The sequence below is a fragment of the Pleurodeles waltl genome, chromosome 3_2 (assembly GCF_031143425.1).
Source record: "Pleurodeles waltl isolate 20211129_DDA chromosome 3_2, aPleWal1.hap1.20221129, whole genome shotgun sequence".
NCBI lineage: Eukaryota > Metazoa > Chordata > Amphibia > Caudata > Salamandridae > Pleurodeles > Pleurodeles waltl.
The window spans coordinates 11,637,495-11,665,057 of NC_090441.1; the positions used below are offsets into that span (position 1 = coordinate 11,637,495).

General features: G+C 43.3%; 1 protein-coding gene across 5 annotated transcripts in view; it reads right to left on the reverse strand.

The window, feature by feature from the left end:
- Nucleotides 1–27,563, reverse strand: part of ACACA (acetyl-CoA carboxylase alpha) — an 895,081-nt gene that overhangs the window by 252,466 nt on the left and 615,052 nt on the right. For all 5 annotated transcript variants that reach the window (XM_069226569.1, XM_069226573.1, XM_069226571.1 and 2 more), the window contains one exon: nt 3,019–3,115. In XM_069226569.1, coding sequence (XP_069082670.1) covers nt 3,019–3,115 — 97 coding nt within the window. The remainder of the gene's footprint in view (nt 1–3,018; nt 3,116–27,563) is intronic.

A 27,563-nucleotide genomic window follows, 5' to 3' on the forward strand; every position in this document is an offset into this window, starting at 1 on the left:
CGACGTCGACGGGATGGAAATCCCCGGGGCCAATCCCTCTGAAGCCACCGGAGCGGCCACCGGCGCTGACACTGGCGCCGAGCCCACGTTCCCAAAAGGGAGAAAGGGCATAAAGGGTGCCGGCCGAAGAGGCGCAGGATCACCCAATGAAAAGGCCAAAGGCCCAGCCGGAGCACCCCCTGGAGCCATCTGTTGGAAGATGGCATACATCGCATTCAAGAATGCGGAACTATCGGCTCCAGGGGTGGGAAAAGCCGGATACTGGGGTGCCTGTCTCGGAGGCGACCCCGACGCCGGCCTCGACGTCTGCAACGCCGGAGAAAACACCTGAGGCTCCAATAACCTCAATCACCGACGCCTGTCCAGGTGAAGTTGGAGACGCCGGAGAGGGCAACGGCGTCGAAGGATGTGGCGTAACCGTGGGACTGATCTCCCATGTCCTTCGGCGCCGATCCGAAGACCTGGAACGAGTCTCCTTCGAATGACGCCGAGATGCTCTACGGCGCCGGGAGTCTCGATGACGCCGATGTCTTGGTGAAGAAGACTTCTTGTGATGCTTCTCCTTCGATTTCGCCATAAACAGCTTCGCCTCACGTTCCTTGAGGGCCTTTGGATTCATGTGCTGGCATGAATCACAAGTCGAGACGTCGTGGTCGGAGCTCAAACACCAAAGGCAATCGGAATGAGGATCCGTCACCGACATCTTGCCTCCACACTCACGACAAGGCTTGAATCCAGACTTTCTCTGCGACATTATTACCACAGCGAAAGACTACGCAGCAAAAATACACTGTAACCACAAAAGTAACAGTTGCTCCCTCGAAGATAACCGTTTCGAATGCACGGAAAAAAGGGAACTGACGTCGGCACGTCGTCGAGGACCTCTTATTGCCTGTATGACGTCAGACGGCGTCGCGTGGGCTAGAGTGATGTCCTCGTCGACGTGCAGAGACTAGTAAGAAGATTTCCGTCGAATGCTGGCGCCATGGGAGTATTCATTAGGTGAGGAATCCACAGGTAGTTGTATCCATCAGAATAAAAAGGTATAAACATGAAGACAAGCATTGAAATGTTGGAGCTCTGGGCTTATTCTAGACTTATAAGCCCAGAGCCACTTTATTATCTTCAATGGAGCGCTCAACAATCCAATGTTTAATTCCAGACAGACACTATGGCCCCATTAGAAGTTGTCCGGAACGGAATTCCCATGTGGCACTCTATTCCACACAATTCTCAGTGAAGCAGTGATACTGCTCCCAGATTTTCAAGATGCAGAAACACTGCACCTAATTTTTGGAAAGGGCTGCATTGCACTCAAGACCCCTGCCCGAATTTCTTCCAAGTCATAGAAGAGCATGAAATGCCTACCCCTGAAATGCAAGATCCTCACCTACTCTATCCCACTCAAAAGAAGCCCTTAAAAACATGTAAATGTGGTCAATAAACCTCCGGTTATCGGGAATATAGTGAAGAATTCTGCCTGGTAAATCTGGGTCTGCACAGTTATTCCCCATTATATGGGATGAAACTTGTACCTGCAGGAATTCTATGTGAAATTCTGTCTGTTTTCAGAAATTCCATTTACATGGAAACTCCACATACAATTCCTCACAACTTATAATAGGGCCCAAGAAATTGGACACTTTTGCACTCAAGTGGACAATATGTTTTGGCATAAGCTCTGGGCCTAAAGGATACACTCAGTCATGGACCTCCATTTTGCAAGTAAAGTTATTTTCTGTCCTCCTTCTCTGACATAAGTACTTAAAGCTATCCTTGAGGGTTTCCAGAATTCGCAAGTCTTAAGTAAGTTTTCTACCCTTCATTGTTAGCGTCAGGCTTCATTATCTTGGTTTTTATATTTTATGCTTCACTAGCTGCTACAGTGAATAGAAAGAATTTCACTTCAGCATTTGCATTAGGGCATTCTTCTCCTTATGCAACTGACATAGGACCCGCTCAATAAAAGGGGAGTACTACCAAGATGGGTGGAACCTCTGAAACGTTCTTTACAACCGTCCATAATAGGGGTCAACTACTCGTTCAAGCACTGGCCAGAACAATCGGTCTAGCATTAAAGTGTAAACGCATGCAGCCTGACTATTGCTTGTCTGGGTTTGCATGCAACAGCAGAATAAAGCCATTCCTATTGTCTTTGCAAAGCTTGTTAGTAACTGAGACTGAAAATATCCATTCACTGTCATGCTAGATCGCATACGTTTGGCATGTGTTAATTGGCTGGGGGCACACTTATTTTCCAGAGTTTGCGTCCCGTAGGATACACCTTGTGAATGTATTTCAACTGAATGAGAAGGAATCTAGCCACTGCTGAGTGTCTTGGAGACTTCCTAGCTTCTGCCCATTCCTCATTCGTAGGGTACTTAGATCCCATGTCAGTTCATTACTGTTGCACACATACACAGATTATTAACAGGAACACACATGCACAATGGGTGGTTGAGGACTTCCAGCACTTGATGCACCGATATATGTATCTTAAACATACAAAAGGCTTTCTTAGTAAAAAATAAAATAAAAATAAAAACACACTAGGTGGCTTTGTCATCAATTTTGGGAAGATTCTTCTTGTAGAGCGAGTGAAGATAGGCCGCACCGTCCCTTTTGTTTAGGAAGAGATTATACACCATTCTTAGTCAGACATATGAGTGAATAATACTTGTTCTCTAGTCTACAGAAATACATGGAGTCTGCGCTTTAGGACTGTAACCAGAACTTCTCCATGTCTAGAGGCTCGCATCTAACGGCTGCCATCCATGGTTTTGTGGTCTATTAGCATGTCGGTGTAGAAGGTGCGGCTGGGTTTCATACTCACAAGGGAGGACAGTCTGCCCCTCCAATTGCAAGATCCCCTTTGACATTCTAGGACAGAACATAATAACACATTTTCTTATAGGAGAAAACACCTTTGGAAAGATGTAAGGTTATGGAACGTGAGACCAGGTGCTTTAGTTTACTCTGGGCTGAGACCAAAGTTTAAGCAGGAAAGTGGCCTCTTACCTTGCCCTTCCAACCACCACAGTCTGCGCCCACGGCTGCATGACCTCCGAGAATGAGCCATAGTCAAAGAAGCCACTCATCCACTGGCCTTTCTGAGCTGTGAAAGGAAGAAAGCAGATTAAGAAAGAGGAGACAGAGAGAAATAAACATTTAAAAGAAGGCATGAAAAGAAGGCACTTTCTTATTTGAACCCTACTAGAGCTCCTCTTTCTCTGAGGAGTAAAATTCTTGTAACTTCAAGTGCTCTGACACAGCCATAACATGCGCATGCACAGCGTCAAATAACCAGGCACAGCCCCAAATGCCCAATAACACCTAAAATGCCCAGATACATACTTACATTCCAAAGCATAACCTTTGACTGTCCCGCAATTGCCTAAAATGTCTGACTATAAACTTGCATACGTGCTGCAGCTTCACGCTCATGAATAGCTTCAAGTGTACAATGTCCAAGTAGCCACAGTACAGCTTCCAAATATGACTATACATAGATGTATGTAACGTTTGGCAGAGCAGGAGCCCTGCTGTAAATAGGCAGTGCTCCAACCCAATGAAACATGGCGCAGCAAGGGAAACTCACTAAATTTACAGTTGGTGGAGCGCCAGCTTTAGGCCAGCAAAGCCCCCACAGGCGCTCTCATTGAAAACGTCTATCTGAAGGCCAGTGTGCAGAAGCGGGGTCAGCTCACAATCAGAGTCATCACACTCTAGGGAGGGCAAGTCAACAGTCACTGATTGTCCCTGCAAGGGAAATGGCCGCCACCTGCAGGGAGAAAACTCTTTGTGTGTCGAGACAATTTCATTTTTTGGTTATCGAAAAACAAACTGCTGCTTTAGAAACTGACTGTCTCTGCACAGCAAAAATTGCGTCAAGGGCATTAACCATGCCGCCTGTTCAGCAAACCTACAGCGCTGTCAATGGAGAGGCAGCAGTGCCTGGTCCTTTTCAGAGCACAGATTACTACCAGGCAGGCAAGGATCCCTAAACAGGGCGGCTCACCAAAGACAGAGTAGCGCAGGCCACGGTAGACCATCCACCAGGGTACGAATGGTCCCCCATAGTCTCTAATGCTCAATCTTCTAATCAGAAAGTAAATGGAGCACCCTGGTAAATGATTACTTTTGATTCACCTCTAACCCCCATGACCTCTGAATAAGACGTTTGCACAGAAATGTCATGGGCTAGCAAACAAACAATAGGAGTAGTAGTTGCTACTCTTATGACCTCTTAAATACCCAGGTACAATTTTTGTTTTAAACTTTATTTTTTGTTTTCACATGAAAAAACAACAGATAACATTGGGATGCCCAAAAGCATGATGATGTACAAATAAACAATGCTGCAGGCAATAGTTCTCAAATACGGAAGTTTATATACACAGGCATACAATAAAGAAAAGAGAAGCAAAGAAACATAACGAAAACAACCAGAGGTATGAAGGGGCGGCACATAATCACTGGGCATGCATAGCAGAGTCACCAATAAATCTGAGGGGAAGGTAGGGCATGGAGCCATGTTGATGCCAATTCAATCTGGGTTGGCAGCGTCCAACATTACCTTTAGTTTTGCAATGAATGCCATTTATCTTTAGGTCTTCAGGTAAGTGGCTGCAAAGTGGCACAGTCGTCAGAGGGACATGTTTTGCTACCCCAATGTAATGCGGTCCTGTGTTTAGCAAGCAACAGAGGTAAAGCGGCGCATCTCCTGGGGTACATCATCAACATACCCCAGGAGATGCGAGGAGTGGGGGGTCAGTATAGTGCCAATCATCATGGATATAGGAGTGAAAATTTTGGACCGGTGGGCACCCACCACAGTGCACATCCAGGTCAGGTGGGCAAAGTCTGCATCAAGGACTCTGCATCTGAGGCATTGAGACGAGCGAGTAGGGTCAAAGCACACCGTCATGTGGAGTGACATATGCTCAGTGTAAAAATTTGCACTGCAAAAGCTTGTGTTTGTGATTTATGGAGATAAGCTTAGTCTGCGCGCAGCAATAGTAACAGATTTTGTCAGGGAGAGATTGTCCAAGGTCACGCTCCCAGGTGTTGTGTGCCCGGATCAGGTTTCAGTGCTACACAGGTGTTATATATTTTGGAGATCAGTCATGTTCCGTCAGGGTCAGTAATGAGGCTTTCTCAGGGCTCCCATAGGATGTGTGTGCATCTGGGTGGTCCCACTGAAAGACAAAGTGACATTGAGCCACAAGGTAGTAGAGTGGTAGATCTGGGACTCCCAATCCTCTGCACTCATAAGGGAGTACAAGGGTATCCCATTTTATACGGGATTTATGTCCTGCCCATATAAGGCAGAGTAGTAGGGTGTGGAGTGTATGGAAGAAATTGTGAGTCAATGGGATCGGTACGCTAAGGAAGAGATATATGAAGTGGGGGAAGACCACTATTTTTAGAATGGCCACTCAACCCGCCAGTGATATTGGGAGTTTTATCCACTGATCTATCTTTGTGGTTAGCTGATTTATAGTGAGGCCATAGTTTAGTCGAATCATCTGGTCTTTATCTCAGTGCCTAAGTATCTGGTGGAATCAGCACACCTGGATAGAGGGTATTCAGGAAGCATCGGCTTCGTAATGGCTGTGAAAGGGAAAAGTCCCGACTTGTCCCAGTTGATGTAAAGGCTTGAGAAGCCCCCAAAGCGGAGGACCTCTCGTATAAGCAGTGGGAGATTGACTTTGGGGTGGCGAACAAATAGTATGCCGTCTGCATGGAGCGATAGTAATAGTGCATCCGGGCAGAATTGCAGACCCTGATGGAGATGACATTCCTGTAGGAGGCACACCAATGGGTCCATGGTTATAATAAAAAGGAGAGATGAAAGAGGTCCCCCTGGCGGGCCCCCCTGGAGACAGCGAAAGGGCCAATAAGCTAACAATTGTCCCAGAGACGGGCCACAGGACTCAAATAAAGGAGCATAATTAAGACAGTGAAGCCGCGGGGGAGGCATCGTTTAACAAGTCTCACCTTAAGAAATGGCCATTCTAGGGAGTCGAAGGCCTTTTTAGTGTCCAGGAGGGCAACGGCCGCTGGAAACTCTGGGGATATTCTGTTCAAGACCACAAAAATTGTTCAGAGGTTAAGAGAGGTGGATTTGTGGGGGACAAAGCATGTTTGTACAGGTGAAATGATTTGTTCCATGGGGAGAGATAGCCTAGTTGCAATTACTTTGTCCAGACTTTTATTGTCTAAGATGAGTAAAGAGTGGGGGCGTTAGAAGGTGAACAGGAGGGGGTCCTTACCTGGTTTTAATAAAAGCGTGATGACTGCTTCTCGCAGGGTGGGGGGAGAACACCCTTCTCAAAAGCTTGCGTGTAACGATCGAGCAGATACAGCACATGAAGGTGTTTATATGCCTTGTAAAATGTGCCTGAAAATCCATCGAGGCCAAGGGCCTTGGAGCCATCAAGAGCATCAATGGCCTGCACGATTTCCTCACAGGATATAGGTTCGCAGAAGAACTATTTGTGGGCATCATTTAGCCACACCACTGCAACTTCAGCTAGGTAATCCGCTATCACTGCGGTATTGCATGTTATGCAGGATGAGTAGAGGCGTTTACAATAACAGAGTAGTTAATTTGTGATGCCTTCATTGTCAGGGATCTGGCCGCCTTCAGCTGTCTTTAGAGCAGGAATATATCCATTCAGTCTGTTGTGACAGAGGAGACGTGCTAGCGTTCGACCGCGCTGAGCAGTCATGTACCTGCCCAAATAGGCTAGTTCCCTATCAGCCAAGTCCTGGAACTCTCAGCACGACAGTGGAGTTTGGGTCCACTGTGTGACAGAGAGTCAGGATGGTCCAAGGTCTGCAGCTCAGACTCAATACATGTAAGGCGAGTGTGAATGTCACACTGAACTCCAATATATATGCCTTAAAGGTTTCCCATAGCATAGCCTGTGTGGTAACCAAGCCAGTATTAAGAGTAAAGTAATTTACAATGCGGTCACGGAGTTTAGAGCAGAAGATATCATCATGTAGAGGGGTACAAGGGAAACACCAGCTTCGCTCCAACCCCTTCCCATAAGGAATGCCAAGGACTAGCTGGGCAGGTGCACGGTCCGATAGCGTACGTGGTAGGTGGGCAATGTCAGTAGCCCACTGAGTCACATTCACAGAGGTGAACCAGTACTTAAGCCGAGTTCACACCCCATGGGGAGCAGAGTAGAAAGTTTAAGTCAGAAGAGGTGGGGTGTCACAGGCTCCAGATGTCATGTAAGGTGTCTATGATGTTGTGTACTACACGTAAAGCCTGTGGTTTGCTGTGCCGTTGCAAGCTGGTGGAGTCCGTCAGGGGGTTATGTACCATATTCACGTCGTTTCTCAGAATGATAAGCTTGGGCTCAATCTTTCCCATCAATGTGGAAACTTCCAGGCAAAAATCAGGATCATCAACAGTTGGGGCTTAGATATTAACCAGCAAAACGTTAAGCGCGGCCAGTGCGCGGGCTACCAGGACATATCTGTTATTTGGGTCGCAAAAAGCTAGTAGTAAGGGTAAATGGTATACTTTTATAGATTAATGTGCACACCCCACGTGAATATGAGCAATAGTATGAAAAAAGTGTTGTGTCCGCCAGGAGGACACAAATGTGTATGTCTCATAGGGCAGGAGGTGCGTCTCCTGTGGGAAGGCTATCTTCACGTCATGGTGTTCTAAGTAGGAGAATAGCTGCTTTCCCTTGCATGGGATGTTTCAGGTTAGTAGGAGAGTACCTGCCTTCCCTTGCATGGGATGTTTCATGTTAAGAGGGTGATCTTTGCTCCCCTGTCCGCCTTGCTCTGCCAAGTACAACTTCAAAGGACGTGGCTGAGCCCCACATGCCTACACACACCCCATATACTCAATACCAGTCTATCTACCCATTACAGCCACACTATACACTGCCATAGTCTCATATGTCTAATGTAGCCCAGCAGTGCACAGGTTTAGCCTCCAATGGCAGTCAGACTTTGCATATGCAGGTTTATCTTTAAATGCTTTATGGCTTCAATTGCCCATACAGCCTCCTACGTGCAGGTGCAGCCTCAAATTCCCAGTGCTGCCTCCCTTTCTTGTGAAAGATAAAGAATCTCAAGTAAAATCCCATAAGCTAGATGTATATCTACAATAGCCTAGCCCTGAATTAATTCTAACATGGCGTACATTAGCAACATCTTGTGCACTTTTCAACATATTTGTAATTTCAATCTTCTGACTATGGTAATTTGGTGGCAAATATGGCTGGATTGCAGCCTTCGTCCCTTTATTATGATTTACAAGATTCACTGGTCGGTGTAGGTTATCCTTTCCCATGTTGAGAATAATGCCTTCAACCTTGCCTCGCCACAGGAGTCTTGTGCTCCAAGGGTGCTATCAAATCACTTTTCCTTGGGCTACAGACACGTGGGTGGCCAAAGGCTTAGCAGCCTTTCATTCTTCTGCTTCACTGTTCTCTTCCTCGAGGATGACTTAACTTCTTATGATTCCTCGTACCCAAAGTGCTTTCTACATTCAATGACAGAGTTAAAAGTTTGGAGTGCACCTTTGAGAAAATCCAATCCAGACAAAGTTAAGATTTCTTTCTCAATGGTGAAGGAGTTGCCATGCATCTAGAAGCAAAATTCATTGTCTAAGCCTGCCTGAATAACTTGTTTTGTTTCTAAACCATTAGATAAATACAAAGAGCTTCAGAAAGACATTAATAAAAAAAATGTGCTTGAAAGTTGCGACATGAGACCGTGGACAGAACGTCATTTAGATCAACAATATGTCATTTAAACAACACAAAATATGCAATAACTAGAATGAGATCTGCTTATCTGTCTAAAGGGCGTGCTCCACTGAAATGTTCTTGCACATCTACGATTAGAAAACAGTGATCTTACTGTTACATGGCACTGAATATTGTAATAGAAACATCACAGAATGAAATTAACATTTGGTAAATTGGCAATCCGTGGTAAGACTTGAAGTTGGTGTAACTAGTAGTATTCAAGGGCACAACTTGACCCTAACTTCGGGGAGGTTAACTAGTGCTTAACTTGAGACAGTGGTTTCAGGTGCTCTGCACATGCACTTAATTGCGAACACTGGTGCTTATGACTGTCTGCAACATGGTGGCGCTGTGTGTCTAATTTAGAGATGGACACAACGTAAGTTCTTTATTAATTCAGGATACATTAAAATGACAAATGCCTACCACCCAGGCCATTCTTATAGCATTAGGGGCATGGAATAGTCCGAATTGTCACACTTGGAGGTGTTTGATGGTTAGTAGTTGTGCTGGTACTGTCACTGGCAGCGCTTGCAGGTGCAATGTGTGCTACAAGTTGCAGTGACCTCCCGACTAGGGACCTGGTACTTATTTGTTACACATGAAGCACTGAGGCTTACACTTCAAGCACTGGAGGTGAGTCAAATTCAGACTTGTAAGGTATCCTGTCATCCGTGCTCTACTCTTCACCTCTCATCTCCCTCACCCCAGCCTTTTAACATTTTCTCACTGGGTCTGCCCAGCTCACACCCACTCTCTCTAATTCTCCCCTCCCTCTCTGCCCCAGTCTTTTACCTTTTGTTGCTGGTTCTGCCCCTCTCATGTCATCTATCCCCTCCATACTTCACTCACCTTGCATCTCTCTCCCATCTTTAAGCTTCTCTTGCCCTTCTTACATCCACCTCTCATCTATGCTCGGCACTTTAGTCTCATTTCTTCCAGGTCTCTGACCTGCTCTTGGTGGTTCTGCCCTCTTGCCTCCACTTTTCCGCTCCCTGTTATATTTGCTGCTTCATATCTCTCTATCAGCCTCTTACCTTTCGTGCTGGTTCTGGCCCTCTTGCATCCACATCTCCTCTTTCCCCTGTCTCTCCCATCAGCCTCATGCCCTCTCTTGCAGATTGTGCCCGTGTACTTCCACCTTTCCACTCTATGATCTGCTCACCTCTCCTCCAGCTTTTTACTATCTCTCAGACTTATTTTTCACATACACCCACTTCTCTCCTCCATGTTGTACTCTTCTCTTAAAGGTTTGTACCAACATGGCTAATATTTTTAAGTAAACGCAAGTAAAAGAAAACTTGGAAAAAATCACAAAAGCAGTTGTTGTTTTCTCAAATATAGAGGAGTACATCAGTAAGGACAGACACAGACTATCTATGCCTATACACACAAACACACACACATATATAGCATTCTGTTCACAAAGGTAATTGCTGTTGTAAACTCATATTTACAACTGATAATATCTTTCTATGCCTGTATGGAATTCACAAAGGGATCCTTGCCACATGTAAATGCTTTTACTACTGCAGATTTATCCACCAGAAAAAAACCTGTGGTAATACATATCACTCAAAGCTTGGGAAGTAGGTGCTCCAAGTTGTGGTTTACCTTGGAAGTTTAAGAATGTACACAAATATGGTTGTTTGTGGGTATGCCCCACTGTTGATCCAACCCCTTTCTACCCTCAAAATGATCAGAGATTTACTACAGCCATGAGCTTGAGTTAACTTTCCTACAAGGGCTTTCCATGCATAGAAACAAAATTGCATTCGCCTAGCAGGCTCCTTTCCCCCTCTGCAAAGTTTTCCACTAAGGAGAAATCCACATAGGTAGAAAAGCTAGAATAGAGTTAAAACAGCTAGAACAGCTAGAGTGGGACCTGCTGGATTTGTCACTTGACATTTCAAGTAGTACGCCTGGCACAGATTTGTGACTCAGGAGAAAATGTATATCTCCGACGTATTTTTACATTTGCAATAGTAAACAGGGCCCATTGTTCCTAAATTATTTTTAAACCCAACAGAAACAGAATTATAGTTTTAAATAAAAAAAAGGAACAAAGCAGATCATATCATAATTCTAATTCAAGTGCAAACTGCAGGCCCATCCAGAATCCCAAAACTGGAAAAAAATGCCTTGTATTTCTTTTATCAGAAAATGTGGCATTCCTGCCTTCTCTCCCCTTTGCATACACCTCTAAGTTCATTTACTGAACATTCTTTCCCGTAGACACAAGAATATTGTTTAGTCTCTTTCTTTGCTGAGAGTGTTCCAGGGTAGCCCACTGCTCCTCCCTAGATGGTGGAGGTTGACTTCACATCTGTGGACGCTTGTTGCTGTTATCATGTTAATAAAACAAGAGGCACAGCATAGGACGCTACTGAAAGAGAAGCGTTGGCAAAGCCAATAGGTCCCGTCTATTCAAGAGCTATTGGCTTTGGCAATGTGTTTTTGCCATGTTATATACAAATGTCGTAGATGGTATTTGTTGGAAGAGAGTGTTGTAGAGTGGAGTAGGGGGATAGAGGGAGTAGAGTTCAGTGGTAGAAAGTGTTGTAGAGTGGAGTGTCGTAGAGTGGAATGTCATAAAGTAGCGTAGAGCGGAATGGTGTGAAGTAGGGTGGAATAGGGTGGAGTGGATCGTGGTAGAGGGGTGGATTGGATTGGAGTAGATTGGGGTGCATTTGAGTGAGGTAGAGTGGGTTGGATTGAGTGGGGTCGGGTGGACTGGAGTAGGTGGTCTGGATGGGGTAGAGTGAAGTGGTGTGGATTGAAATGGGGTGAGGCTGATTGGATTGGATTGGAGTGGGGTTTATTAGATTGGTTTGAGGTGGGTGGATTGGACTGGAGTGATATGACTAGGGTGGAGTGGATTGGGACGAGGTGGGGTGGACTGGATTAGAGTAAGGCGGTTTGGAGTGGGTGAATTAGAGTGGAGTGTGGTGGACTGGACTGGAGGGTATGGATTGGACTGGACTGGAGGGGGTGGATTGGAGAGGGGTAAATTGGTTTGGAGTGGGGTGGACTGGATGGGGTGGATTAGATTGGAGTGTGGCGGACTGAAATGAGGTGGGTGGATTGAGGTGAGGTGGGGTGGACTGGAGTGGATTAGAGTGTGGTGGATTACATTGAGGTGGGGCGGATTACACTGAGGTGGGGTGGATTGGAGTGGGGTGAAATGGATTGAGTGGGGTGGACTGGAGTGAGGTGGAATTGAGTGGGGTGGAATGGAGTGGGGTGAGTCTGAGTGGGGTGAATTGGATTAGTGTGTGGTGGATTGGAGTGGAGTAGATTGGATTGGAATAGGCTGGATTGCAGTGGGTGGATTGGATTGAAGCGAGGAAGACTGGATTGAGAGGGTGGATTGGATTGGGGTGGGGATTGGGTGTGATGATCTGGATTGGGGTTCGGTGGATTGGACTGAGGTGGACTGTAGTGGGGTGGGGAATGTGGAATGGAGTGGGGTAGATTGGATTTGGCTGGATTGAGGTGGACAGGATTGGTGTAGGGTGGATTAGATTAAAGAGGGCTGTACTGGAGTGGGTTGGAGTGGAACAGATTGTTTTGGATTGGAGTGGGGCAGATTGTTTTGGATTGGAGTGGGGCGCATTGTTTTGGATTTGAGTGTGGCAAATTGTTTTGGATTGGAGTGCAGCAGATTGGGGGTGGGGCAGTTTGTTTAAATTTGGAACTGGAGAGATTGTTTAGGATTGTAGTGGGGCATATAGTTTTGGATTGGGGTGGGGCAGACTGGAATAGGGCAGATTGTTCTGGAGTAGGGCAGATTGTTTTGGATTGGAGTGGGGAAGATTGGACTGGGGTGGGTTGGGATGACTGCAGTGTGGTGGATGGGAGTGGACTGGATTGTGGTCAGTGGTGTGGATTTGATGGGGGTATAGTGCACTGAGTGGGGTAGATTAGTGTGGGGTGAGGTGGTGTGGATCAGTGTGTATTGGAGCGAGGCAGATTGGGATGTGCTGCATGATTATGTGGTAAAGCATAATTTCAGAAATTACACATAAAAAAGAAACAATGCCGCTTTACAATATTTAGAACAAAATAATCCTCATCTTTTGAGAACGGGGGCCACGAGCAAAAACAAAAAAAGAAAACATGAGTGCAAAGTGTGAAAAGAAGACTAGACAAAATAAAAGAAAGTTAACTATAGAAAAAAATCCTTACAATTTTGCTTTCCAGCTGGGCACATTTTTGCCAGTCACACGCCTTCTGTTTGCATGGCACTAGAAGTTAAAAAGAACAAAAAATGTAGGGAGCAGAGGAGGCGCACTGGTTAAGTTGAATCAATCAGTGCTTGGTCCCTGCTCCACAGAGAGGAACTGAAATTATGCTAGGCTTGCAGTGATGAATTACAAGGCTGTGAAGACAAGTGCCAGGCAAGCCAACAAATGGTAAACAACGGGCTGGCTCCAAGCCCTTATTGTAAACAACAGTGGCTCGCAAGCGAGACGGATGCGCTGCGCATGCTCGACTCTAAAAACCGAAAAATACACAGATGAACACAGAGGCTTTCTTGAGGCACAGCAGAGAAGATTGTTTACGAGGGCCAACGGTGCATTAATTTATATAGGCCTCTATTATCAGTCACCAGACTCAGCCCACCTGACGGGGGCCTTTTGGTTGCGTGCCTGGTAGTACTCATAAATATTATTAAAGAATACTGTCATAGATGCATCATATTTTTTAAATGATAAAATAGATTATTACGGATCATTTGGAGAAAAATGATCATGGCTGGGAACTCTTTTGTAGTCTTTGATAATTTGGAATTCATAGAAGATGCTGGCTGGTGATGATGAGAGCTGGACTACGGCCAACAATGACAAACAGAAAAGGATGAAAAAGTTAAAGAAAAATAAGAATTTTTAAACAAATTGTTCCTTATTTAAGATTTAAAGGTTAAGTAAGAGATTACCACGCTCATTTATAAGGCCAATATCATACCCAGACGTTCGTGCAGTTCAACATTAAATGCACAGAAGGTTTAAATGTTGAAGACACAGTTATCATGTTACAAAAACATGAGGTAGAGACCAACCGTCTTAAACAAAAATAGACTTAACATCCTTCATTTCAGGGCCTGATCAAACTTTAATGTATGTCTTATTATTGGGAAATTCTCTTAATCACCAATGGCAATATTGATTACTACCTGCTTTCAAAAAATTACAAATTTGAACTTCTATTAATATGGGATAAACTGCAGAGTTTTGCCTTTTTTTTTTAAAGTAGGAAAGAGTTTTATATATATTAATATTTCATGAAAGTATAATAAAGAAGGGTGAGTACGTGCTGTTTTAAAAGTGCTTATCTTTAAAAGATTGTATGGCACGGGCAGCATAAATCACACAATATTTAGTTATGACTAATTGCAAAGTTTCTAAACCATCAGATACCAACCATTTCAGAGGATCAGCCTTCTCCTCAAGCATGGGATCCAATGCCCCAGCAAGACCACATCATAAATGAAACAAAAGCCAGAGATTCAGAAACGAAAACTTTATTTTAGTAGTACCATGTATCACAGTGGATTTTCTAACTTGTGGCACCCTTTAGTAAAAAAATGGCCTTCCTTTGACACTTGTGACTTGTACCATTAATGAACCAACAATGAATAAGCTGGGGGTGGCACAAAATATAACACAGGCTGCTAATTGTAGGTCTTTGTTCTCTTAACAGACTCGGGGGTTGCAGAAACCATAGCTGGTTAAGCCTCGATGTATGCAACAGGCAACCATGGCCTTTTATTGTTTGTCCATTTACACAGAAAATAATTCACTTACTATGATTTTTCCATTTCCTGTGTCACAAGAGGGTTTAAACCGATAGTGAAATCCATTTCCAGAATGTAAAATATACATTCAATTAAATGAGTATCATGGACCATCGGATTAAGGACATTTTTGGGGCCGCATGTTATCCACTTGTATCGTATAAATCTTGAAAAACTTTAGCTTCAATACCGTCTTCAGACACTTTGGATTGTTGCCTGTTCTCCAAATAATAAACACACTTTTCCACAGTACCAAACTGCTCCTGTTACAGGGAAGTAGTCTCCTCAGTATGCTTTCTTTGTTGGTCCGCAAATTTCTGTCTGTTCTCAAATGCACATTTAATTACATTGTTAAAATCTCTGATGAAAGGTATGTTGCTGGACTGTGCTATTGAACTATCAAAACACCCTTGTTTTGGAAACCATTTGCAGTATTATTTAAATCGCTATGCACCGCAGGTGCCACCAGATTCACCATTGTCCATAATAACATACTCTCTACACCCACCTCTCTACATGCCAAAAGTATGTCAAACAATTCCTTCAAATGTTTTCTACACATGTTCTATTTCCTCTTCAGTGACTCTTACCACCCTCCTCAGATGAATGGCTATGTCTGCAGGATCTCAACTCACATCTTGACCTGGACTCTTTCTTCCTCTGCTTATCCTCTGTCGTTCCAGCTAATGGCCTCCAACAGGTTCCCATCCCCTTGCATGAAGGAAACAAGATGGCCCTGCAGCCATAGGGGCTCAACAACTCTTACTGCTAAACCGGACTTAGCAATCAATTTCCTCTCCCTGCAACATCAAGGCTTTATGCTGAGTCATTCCTCGCAAATCCTGCTGCAATGATAGGTAAGTGTCACAATTTTCACCTAACTCATCTGCATGGTGGATACATTTATCCATGTATCTTTCCCCCAACACTTTTAATGTGTGGGTAACAAGAAAATATGCAACAATAAAATAATGATATGTTAATCAACAAAGATCTGTGCAAAACATGTATAATATGCTTAAAGAGCCTTATCAGGCCTTTGCAACATTTCAACGGTTTCGAGATTAACAGCATCATCTTAATGGATATTCTGAAGCAGTGTATTCTGAAATAACTGTGTACGGAGCAAGCCTTATATTATAGTGCAGGTTCAAACTGCCTTCAGCATTTCTTTAGTTTAGGCTCTGCAGTTGTGATTCAGTTCTCACAGTAGAAAAAAGCAATAGTTTCCAGGGTCTTACAGATCAATATAGCCTCTTCCTCATCTCCACTTGGGCTGGCTCACTGGAAGGACTAAGCAATGGTTCAAACAGCTTGGAGGAACTACAGCATGACAATGGCTTAAAGTTATTTATTGGTGGTCACAAACTTTGAGACACATTTAATTTTTTAGGGCAGCTGTTCCCAACCTCTGGTTTGCGGATCCCCAGGGTTCTGGGACACATTCCCAAGGGGTCCACAGGCATCTCAATGCTTGGGCCGGCAGGAAGGCAATTCTCCAGCTGGGGCCTCTCGAAAGAAACACAGGAGTGTTTTTATATTTGTTATTTCATTTGTGCCACAGTGTTAAAAACAGTGTAAAGTTCCCTGTATATCCTGCAGCTTTCTGGCAAAAATAAAAGTGTCAAGATAACTCTGGTCATTAATGTACCTATTGGAGAGAGATGGGAATGTTGTCTAGTGACAGTTTTGACTCATCTAAGGTAGCACAGATGGTTAGTATGCCTGCTGAAAAGAATGTGTATCATTCACATCAAAGAACAGTATTTTACGTGCATAGCACAGTGGGTTACTGCTTTTGTCGAAGGTTCTTTTGTTACTGTGCAGTTCATAAGTTACAACTGTAATCGAGCACAGTGAGCTATGAACTGCCATCAAAAAGCTGCATGTAAACTGCATGGTACAAGTTAGAATGTTATTTTTTCCCCCAGTCTTTTCTTATTCTGATGCTGCTAAAAAAGGTTTGCTTGCTTAGAAATAAATTCTTATTATTAAAGTCAACACTAATCACTGTGATATGTTCTGAATCCTGAGTTTGTTCTTCCCCAGACCAAGCACTCTTAGAAAATGCCTACCAGTATGGATTACATGTGAATCCTACACCTTGTAGTCCCCTTTCTCTCATGTAACATTTTCTTTACACTGATTTACACATGTATGATTCATTGTCCCTGAATGTCTGTGATGTAAAGTGCTCAGACACCCTACACTGGTACGAGAGGTGCTATGAAACAAATTGAATACATGTGACAAAGGGGCCATGGAGAGATGAGAGGCACTTAAGGTTTAACTTTCTCTCCCCACCACATATTTATGTGAAAAAAACCTTCTCAGATCTTATGTACCCAAAAAATAATATACAGAAATTGCTTGGGAAATGTAGAATTTGACCTGAAGATTCAACTTGTCAAAATAAAACCAAACATTGAAAAGGTAGTCGCTCAGATGCACTAATACACTTCCCATTAAAATGATCAGATTTTTGCATATTTTTGCAATATAAAATAACTATATCTTTAGTAATTCAAGTATTTGTTTGGTGTGTACTTGTTTGTGTATATTTTGCGAATTACTGTTTTAATGTTTGAAATTTAAATCGTGCAAATTGCTTGGGGGTCCCTGGCTTCCAGTAGTGATTCACTGGAGGTCCTCCGGAGACAAAAGGTTGGAAACCACTGTTTTAGGACAATGCTCCAAGCATTGAGGATAACTGTAACACTCAAAGCAAAGGTAATTAAACAGAGTTTGGTTAATGACTTTTCATCCTCACAAAGACTGTGCTGCACACATTGGCAGGCACTGGGGGGAAATTGCCAAATCACAATGTTTGAAAGTGACAGTACAAGATACAGCTATCTTTGTGACTCACAATGTCAGCACTGAGTTTCCTCAGGAAAAACAAGGAAGAGTAATACACTACAACATGTAACCTCCGCATCAACTGCCACTTTGCACACAGCATGGGTTGCCGAGGTCAAAATCTTTGATACACTAGGCTCTAGATTCCTATCTTTTTCTTTTAGTGGACACAAGCTACAGACATTTTGCTAGATTGTTTACTTGTAAGCTGGTGTTTATACACCTCAAATCATGTCTCTTTACCCCAGATGAACCAAAAATGTAGACCAATGGACGTAGGACCAGGTAACTGGTGTACATATTTTCATTTCACTTCTGTGCGGAAGAGATCGATGGACAGCAGCATAGAACTTCATCCGGCTGTTCAGACTACTGTGTGAGTTGGCTTGACACAACTGGTAGGTACTGACCAGGAAGTTTGTAGAACAGGTTGAATGCAACAGAATAAGCAGGCAGAATAAGAATGTGTGTGAAGAGAAGATATCATCCGCATCTTGCTTTCTCATCAATAATGAAGCAACTTACAATCTGTGTGGCTTTCAAAATTTGTGGTAAAACGAGGCCAGCCAGTCTACAAATGTCCAAACCAAATCACTTTGGCCAAACGTACAAATAATGTTTGTAACATTTTCTTTTCTTGATGCTGGGGAAAATTATCAAAAGAACACGTTAGTTACCCTGGGTAATGCTCTTTCTTGTGGATTCTCTACCTATTCCTCACCTTAGAATACTCTCCAGGCACCAGACTGGATCTTGAAAACTTTCCCTCGCAACACTCTTGTGGGCTGCTAGGTGGCTCCACATTAACTCTGTGCCACACAGGAAGTGACTGAGCAGAGCCGCATAAAAGCGCCATCTCTGTGTGATGTCAGTTTCTTGCTTGTCTTTTTCTGTGCCCTCAGATGCAGAGTATGAACAACTGATAGTACCAGCGTTCGTAGTCTGCCAGATGAAATTGTGTGTGAGCTGATTAGAAAAACTTTGATTGTGAGGTACTATGTAACATGTATGGATGTTCAAAGACTGTGGCAGCTCTGTATGATTACTCCAAAGCACATCTCTATGTACTGAGATAGGAATCTTCATTTCTCGACAGAGAAGAGGTACTGAGACCACTTATGACACCTCAAGGCTACGTATTGCACACAATTGAATAAAGATACTTTTTACCCTTAAAAACATAAATGACACATGCATAAGTATTATGACAGCAGTACTGGATGCATCTATACAGTGCTACTTCTGTGAAATTATTTTGCAGCATGTAAGAATGTTATCCAAATTTGAATAGATGTTGGCAACATTAGTTATAATATGCACAGAGATTTGTGTTTCTGAATAGCTGCATTTCTAGAATAAGACTCTCCACATAAGTAGCTTTCATTGATGGGAAGAACAAATACTGTTAAACGTCCTGAGAAAAAACTGCCTTTCCTGATAAATACACAACAAAGGATCCTACTGTCAGTAAACCAGTGACTATAGCAGAAGGGCCATCACTTAAATCAGACAATCAGCAATTCCCAAACATGTTTCTTCTTACACCTCAATCACTGTTGGCCGTAAAGTGCTGTCAGAGAATAGTAGCAAAAGATCAAAGAATATACCCAAATTCTCAGACTAAGTCACCATCTCTGCTAACTTTGGAAGATCTGAAGGAAGAGAGCAAACATATGAAACCACTAGTAGCAGAAACTGATAACACTCTTCAGCTGATAGAGGAAAATGGTCAAGTCTTGAACTCAGTGTTTCTGAGGCGAAGCCAAGAATCAGCAATGCTGAAGATGTTGTTGTTAAAGCTGATGCTATGGCCAAGGAAATTTTCTCTTATGGGAGGCAAACATGAAACTTGGAGAACTGGAACAGATGCAACAATTTGAGAAACTACAGAATATCTCAGGGAGCTAAGGGTCTGACATGCTCTCATTTTTTTAAAAATCTTCAATCCCTAAGATAGATGGTTTAGTCTCTGCTTCTCTTACTAACCAAAGAGCTCACCACATAGGTCCTAAAACAGCTGCATTAAATGGACAATATAAGCCTAGAACTATTGTAGTCTTTTTTTGCAATTCAAAGATTTAATGAAAATCCCTACAGCTGCTATACAACGTAAGTAGATGGTCTAGTCAGAATTTATGTTTTTTTCAGGCTGTCTCTAGAGTAACTGTAAACTGAAGAATTTTTTAGAACTCCATCCAGCGCTGTGATCAATGAGTGTCAGATATGTTTTAATACATTCATGTCCATTCAAAGTCATATAAAGTGATAAAACTACTACTTTTGAACTCCAGACAAATTAAGAGGATTCAGTCATGTACATAAAGGAGAGAAAATAGACGACGGCAAAACTTGATTTTATTGCCATCATGTTTAACGACATTGAATATATGCTTATTCAATAATACTGAATTTGTTTGTATTTTTTCCTTTCATACATAGGTCCTTTTGGCTCTGTTCTGTAGTTCGCTAGACATCTTGTTATCTTGTCTCTATATGTTTTTTGTTATCCCAGAACTGAAGCCTCAAATCTCGCCTTGCCCCTCTCCTCTTGTTTAGGTAAGTTTTTTTTGTATGTTGTTTTGTAATATTCATATACTTGTCCTTGTTTTTTTTGTGTCAAATATTTTCAAGGATGGGTGGGTTATGGCATGCCATTATTTCGGTGTTTCGACACTATTTATCCATTGTATATTTTACAGTAACTACAGTATTGTGGTAAGGTCCTTTTTACTTCTTACCATAATGTGTCCTATTGTTATTCTGGATTCTCTACTGAATCCATCTTTGCTGCTGTTTACTCTCTTTTCTATCCCTCATTACATAAGGCCTTCTTGTTCTAAACACAAATCATGCTTAAACTGTAACTTTCCATGTCATGTACAATGAATAGTCTCTGTGTTATGTCGTGGAATGATATAGGCATATGCAACCCTATTAAGAGACAAAGAGTTCTCACTCATTTGTCACAAATGAGATGCCAAATCTCTTTATCACAGGATATATTAAAGAGATAAGATATTAACTTTTTGAAGAAAAGGAACCATGGCCTCGACTGTAAAACTGTCAAGGGGCATGTCCATGAAGGAAGACTGGACATCACCTGAGAACCTGTTGATTGCAGCCATGCGTTGCAGCAAATGGCAACAGTGGCTCGACTGATGGAATAAGAAGTGTCCTAGCCATAACAAATTGTGAACTTGACCTCATCAGGACCATCTTGAATTGCCTGGGCATAGTCAGGTTGGAGATCTTCAGTGACACAAGGGAGGACTTCTGCCATCGAGAGTCAAAGGAAGTTGGAATAGCATCCCAGGAGGCAGCTGGCATATACTGAACGGACAAGCCAGACTCAAATTTCCCCAATTGTTTGGACTCCCTATCAGGGGTAGTAGTTGGAAAAGTGCTGGGTTTAGATCTGCTCGTGGATATCTGCACCACTAAACGTTCGGCAGAGGGGTGTTGATAGAGGGATGCAGGATCACCGGAGCCGGGTGATGGAGTCTCGCCATTTGTCTGTTGACTGAGGTGGCCAGAGCAAGGTTTGGCTTAGGTTTACAACAAAGTATCTGGTAACGTCTCACTGAATGGCTGAAGGGGCTCAAAAGTGGTTTGCCACGGATGAAGGACTATTAGTTTTTACTTCTAAGATTGGAAGCCTGTGGGTAACGATTTAGACTGTCCTAGAAATTACCATGGAGTAGGAAGCAGATTCTTCTGTGGCTGGGTCATGGGTGAGAAGATTAGTTTAAGGGGAGGCATCGAGGCCACTGGCCACTTCCAAGTCTTTGTACCAACTGTCCCCAAGTCTTTGTACCAACTGATAGAGTTGAGCAAACTTATCACCACTTCATATATGTTGTCCGACTCCATTCATAAAAGGGAGTGTTGGGTGTGCGTTCACCCTTGTGGAGGGGTCAGATCAAGTGGGGAAAGTGGCACCTTAACAGTCATAAGACATAGCCCCAGTCAAGGTTGGACCAGCCCCGACTCTGAGTCAGAGAGTCCTACAGGTGTCTGCTCATCTAGCGTCTATGGATTTGGCACCGGTGTCGAAGTTCCAAGAACTAACATGGACTGTGGGGTCGGAGGCAGGGTTGGAATCTGAGTCCGAGGCGTTGTGACGTGCTTGGATGGTCCAACTGGAGGGGAGAGCGAACTTGTCGGTGGTACTTAGATGGCAGGCCTCTCGGTTCCTTGGGCCTCAAAGGCACGTCAGGGAGAGTCGGCAAGGATCCGAAGAGTCTGAGCAGGGCCTCGCTAAATTCTTTGATCTGTTTTGAAGTGGGCAGACAGTCACAGAAACTTAGGTTGTGCAGAAGTCGACAGAGCCTGGGAGCAAAAATGAGAGCCTTGGAGATGTCCCTGCATTTTCTCTTGTAAATGTTAGTGGCAGCCGAACCCCGCTTTGATTTGTTTTATGTTTCTCCATCGGCATACCCGAAGACTATTTCTAATCCCTTGTTCACTATATAAAAGTTTCTACTGACTGTAAATTTTGGTCTTGTAATGGTAATGAAAATGATGTATTACACAAGGATACAACACTATTGATTACCCTGGATGTAGAATCCTTATATACCAATATACCCCAGGAAGCTACGTTGGGGGTCATAGAGGAACTCTTTAGAAACACCAGGTGGGATCCAATAACCCCTCAAGAATTTATACTAGATCTGGCACATCTGGCACTGACTAGGAATTATTTTGAGTTTGAAAAAACATACTACTTGCAGGTACATGGGACATCAATGGGCAGTACTTTTGCTCCTAGTCTGGCATGCCTCTATGTGGACCAGGTTGAGAGACAACACGTGTTCCATCCCTTTGACCCATTTCAAAAATGCATTAGACCATGGAAGCGTTACATAGATGATGTGCTAATAATATGGGCAGACCCTACAGAAGAGGCCTTGGTGTTAGAGGAATGGCTCAATGCATTGAACCCGTATCTAAGGTTCACCATGACCATAGGGGTTGCGGAACTACCATACCTTGACCTTTTAATCTATTAAAAAGATGGGGCGCTGGAAACACAAGTGTACTATAAATCAACTGATAAAAACAACCAGCTTCAATTTGATAGTTTCCATCCATGAGCCCTAAAGGGGAACCTACCAGCTGGCCAATTTTTACGACTGAGGTGCAACTGCTCCAATCTAAAAGATTATACCAGCGACGCTAAAAACTTTCGAAGAAATTGTCTGCCAAGAAGTATCCTGGTTATCTCATCAAGAGAGCTGACAAGAGGGCAAGCAATAACCAAAGGGAACAACTACTGGCATCCTTTCCTAAACAAAAGGAAGAGAGACTAATCTGTGTCACCACCTTTAACCCCATCTCGAACAGAGTACAAAAAATAATCAGGGAAGACTGGAGAATACTTACATCTGGGGGACTGCCCTTTAGTCAATCACAGCATGCTTTCAAAAAAGCTAGAAGCATTTGTGGCATGATAGTCCACACCCGACCACGGGAGAGGACACCTGTGACAACACAGTCTACACTATGGAATGTGACTCCACCATCAGGCCATCACCCATGCAGGGATTGCAGCGCATGCCACTTCACCAAGAAAACAATGAGCTTGGAATTGGGCCTAAAGACCCCTTGGGAGTTGAAGGCATTTACTAATTGCAATAGTAGAAATGTGGTGTATATGATAAGGTGTCCCTGCGAGTAGCAATATAATGGAATGGCAACCAGAAGAGTGGGAACACGCATCTGCGAGCATAGAAGTATAATCCGCTGTAAGCGAGATATGACAAAACTAACGAGCCACTACATTCTAAAAAATCATAATTCCAAAGAAATAGAGTGGTTTGTCATTAAGAAATTGCTACAGACAAGGGCTGACATGAGCCGAAAAACTCTTGCGATATGAGCAGTGATGGGCCTGGTGCTTACAGACACACATATGGGCTAAACAATGAAATACAGTGGTCTATGTTGTAGGATGTTGTAGGAGGAAGTAACTTGGTGGAGAGCAAGCAAGACGGCTCTGGTTCTCCTTCTCCTTTTCTTTTCCTTTGTGTTTATTTTCTTCTCCCTTGTTTTCTTTCCTCTTTTTCTCCCTACCCTCCCCATGCCTCGTCCCTTGCATTCTTTTTCCCCTCCCCTTCTTTTTTCTTTCTCCACCTCCCCTCTCCCCACACATGCCTCTTCCCCCTTTTCTGTTCCTCCACTTTTGTTCTCTCTCACTTTCCTTTCTCTCCCCCCCCTGTCATTTTTCCCCCCTTTCCCTTACCCCGAACCCCCTTTGGCACCTGGTTCTACCCCTTCTCTCTTCGGCCCCTCCCTTTCTCTCCCCACCAAATCCCACCTTTTATACCTTCCACCTACTCCCTCATAATGCCTACGCGCTGATGTGTAGCATCGGGACTACATCCCCTAGCAGGCCATTGCGACGCGCATGCCGATATTGCATTCATCAGGCGCCCCGTCGGACGCCAGACATGCACCAGGCCGGCACGTATAATCGGCTGGGTGGAGGACCGAGTAGGTGGCCAGGAATGATGCTGCCTTTGACACGGTAAGTCCCACAAATAACCCCCCTCAGGGGACATACATATGCGGGGGTCTGGCTCCCCCAGTGCAAGGTTGTTTAACTACCATAAGCTCTATACAGACTCATAGGAATGGGCGAGATACAAGGGAGGGCCGGGGTTTAATTATTTTTAGGCACCCTCCCCCAACATATCCCTACCGCTCAGATGCTCAAAAGCGTCTTATTATTATAATGAAAAACGAGTTAAGTGTCACACACGGGGAACACTTAGGGTTTTCTAACTATAACTAGCCCCATACAGACAGGGAGGTTACGAGGGAGGGCTGGTGGTCCGAAATACCTTAAACACCTCCCCCCAGAACAACCCAACCCCAGAGTGCTCGTCTAACGTATGGAGGACTCCAGACATTACCAACAGAGACCCTACTGCACCCCAATATCTTATAAAATAGATGTACCTGTCAGGGTTCAATTACTTGTTCTTCTCTAACCATTCCCTTCCGCATGTTCTTCGGCAAAACACGCAGAGTGCGACTACACGGGGCATCGCCTCCACCCCAGGCCAGGGGTCGGTGACCCTGATAAGTTAGGGTAAGGAAGTATACTAATACACAGTTGTATGATCTAATATGGACTAAGGGGCTAGTGCCCCCAGGTCCACGTGAACCTTGTATTGCATGGTTTGTGGTTTATAATTACACCTGCACACCATTGGGCACTGTGTTTAATGTGGGGTGGTGTTTGATTTTGGATTAGAAGTGCCCACCTTTGGCGATAGCCTTCACTGCATGTTTCCTATATAGTCACTTCTAGTAAGGACCAGATTTCATGTGTTCTGTTGTTTCTCTCTCAGATATAAGTGCCCCTACAAGTGGACTAATTATCAGGTAGTCCCCCCACCCTTTTTAGTCAGTGTGTGTCTCTTCAGAGAGGAAAGGATAGGTTTCTTCACACACTCCTGCGAACAGGGATCTTAGGCCCTGAAGAATGCCCCAGACAAATTATGGTTCACTGTGAGGGCAGAAACATGTTGGCCGCAACAACAAAAGAGACAGTATGAGTCATTGTACTCAAACACTGCCCATCCTTTGCTTTTAATCTTGCCAACAGACACCACGATTAAAGGTGCGAATGACCTTGGTGATCTATCCAGAGTAACAACATTTGAATACTCCCTCTGGGAAGCTCAGAACACAAGGCTGAGTCCGCCCTTGTGGCCCTGTCCTACCAGAGTGGGGATAGGTGGTCAAATGATGAAGCATGACACTATTATGTGTGAGACCACCTGTTCCATAAAGGGGATGACCCCACGTGTAGGTCTTCACAAACCGTAACTTCACCCCGAACTATTTTTTGTGTTGTTGGTATTATACATGTATTCTGAATGTCAAAAATGTTATTTCTTTCTGGAAACTGGCCTACATTTTAGTACATGTACACTTACATTAACATTTGTTATGATGTTTATTTTACTCAGAGTTTCCTGTGATATATGCCCAAAAAGTTCCTTTGATGGCAAGTTTGATTTGCTCTTTGTTGCTATAGTTTTGCAAGTGATTACTTCCAACTGGAAAAATGCTCAAAATGAACGAGTTACTTACTCTTGGTAACACCTTTTTCCAGTAGATTCCTCACCTTTTGAATTTCCTCAGTTGCCAGAATGGATCTAGAAACTTTACAGCAATTCCTTTGTGCTTCAGTAGGTGACATTGTACAGTTCATCGTCGGCCCCCTATACAAGAGCCACTTCCATGTACTAACATCAGTTCTGGTCTTTCTGTGCCTTTCATCACGGATCGGAACAAGCAGCCTAATGAGAGACTTTCCTCCTTGGGAAAACATTATTTCCTCTCAAAAACTCTTACTGTGTGCAGATATGGGCCCTAAGACAAAAGGCTTCAAACCTTGTCAGGACTGTAACCGACAGATGTCAGTTACGCCTCACTAAACATAAAGTTGTGCTCTTACTGTGCACAGATGAATCGCAAAGCCATCTGCAAGACCAAACTTGCAGTTGCTGAACTCCTTAAGAAGTCATGGAAGTAGTCCTGGTCGAGGGCATGGACATGCTCCTACTTTCCTGAGCATCTTGCGATCAATCCCAAGGGAGGTTGCGAAGTTTGTGTAAGTCACAAGACTCACAGAATAAACACAAGAAGTCCAAACACGGCTCACCAATGTCTCTCCACTTGAACCGTTCGGAGTTGCACGATACCCAGGAGCAAACTCCTGCTGGGCTTCCTCTGAACCTGCTACATCAGCGTACAACCATAGTGAACGAACCATGTCAGCTAAAAGACGCCATGGACAAAATCTTTGCATGAGTGAATTGTGGAAAGTTTCCAGATCCAGCCTGGGAAAATTCACGAGATGAGGAATCTGTGGTTAGAATCTTCCACCGGAAATATATTTTACTAAGTGGTGGAATATGACGTATTATCATTATAGACTGGACACTGCAAAACGTATCTTCAGTGCGTATGAAGAATAATAGAGATTTGCACTGGAAACCCTTATCCACATTCCTGTTGAAATATGATGAGAAAAACAGTTTCGTTTCCACCAATTTTGAACATACTTGATATATTTTTATCTTAATTTCTTACGATTTTTAAATCAAAAAATTGTAATAATTATAATCCAATACTTTTCAGCTACTTTTGGAATAATTAGTGTTTAGTGTTTTTGTGCTAACATGCTTTTCTACTAATTGCATCAGCTTTCCTTTTTTTTCCTTTACTCTGTCTTTCCTTCCTGCACATTTTTCTTATGTTTTGTTTTTAGTAATACTTTCTCTTTCTTTTTCTTCTTCCTTTTAGGAAAAAAAAGAGGAAAAACACCAAAAAATGCTTATTCTATAGCCTATACAAGAAAATACTAGTTGCTTATGGGTAGTATCATAAAATGGGTACTCTTACAAATTATGTGAGATTACTTAGGTTTTAAATTTATCTGTTTCCAACTTTTATAATACTTGTTATTTCACTTATCCGCTTGTCCAATTATATGTAACTACAACTTTTCTTCTTATTCTTGTATTTTCATGTTATTTTTAAGGCATTCTTTAAACAAAAAAAAGATGTACAAGAAATCCATACAAATCAAGAGCAAGACGGTGATCCAAAGTCAACTAAATGCATATATGTTAATGTATGAGAGGCATTGTGTCTTCAACAATGAGAAGCTAAAGCTGTCTGGCGGCAAGACCTAAAAAAAGACACACAAAAAGGCACACACACATATAGACCCAGACGCATGTAAACAAATTTGTAATAATACAGACATACACCAATAGACCCATCCCACGCCCACACAGACACAGGCATACACAAGCACACACAGACGTACACAGATAGATCCAAACATACACTTTTTTTTAAAACACGTTTTATTAGTTATTCAATTAAGCAGACGCCCCATTTGGCCCCAATCTATATCGATTTTGCAGCATCATTTTTTCTTACACCAGTATCAGCATTGATACAATGTGCACAATCAGCATAATAAAGGCATCCAATCAAATCATTGTATCTGGTACATTTGGAGTCCCCTGGTATCCCTCTGCAACCATTATCAGTATCAACCCCCTCCCCCAACTAAATGCCCCCCTCCC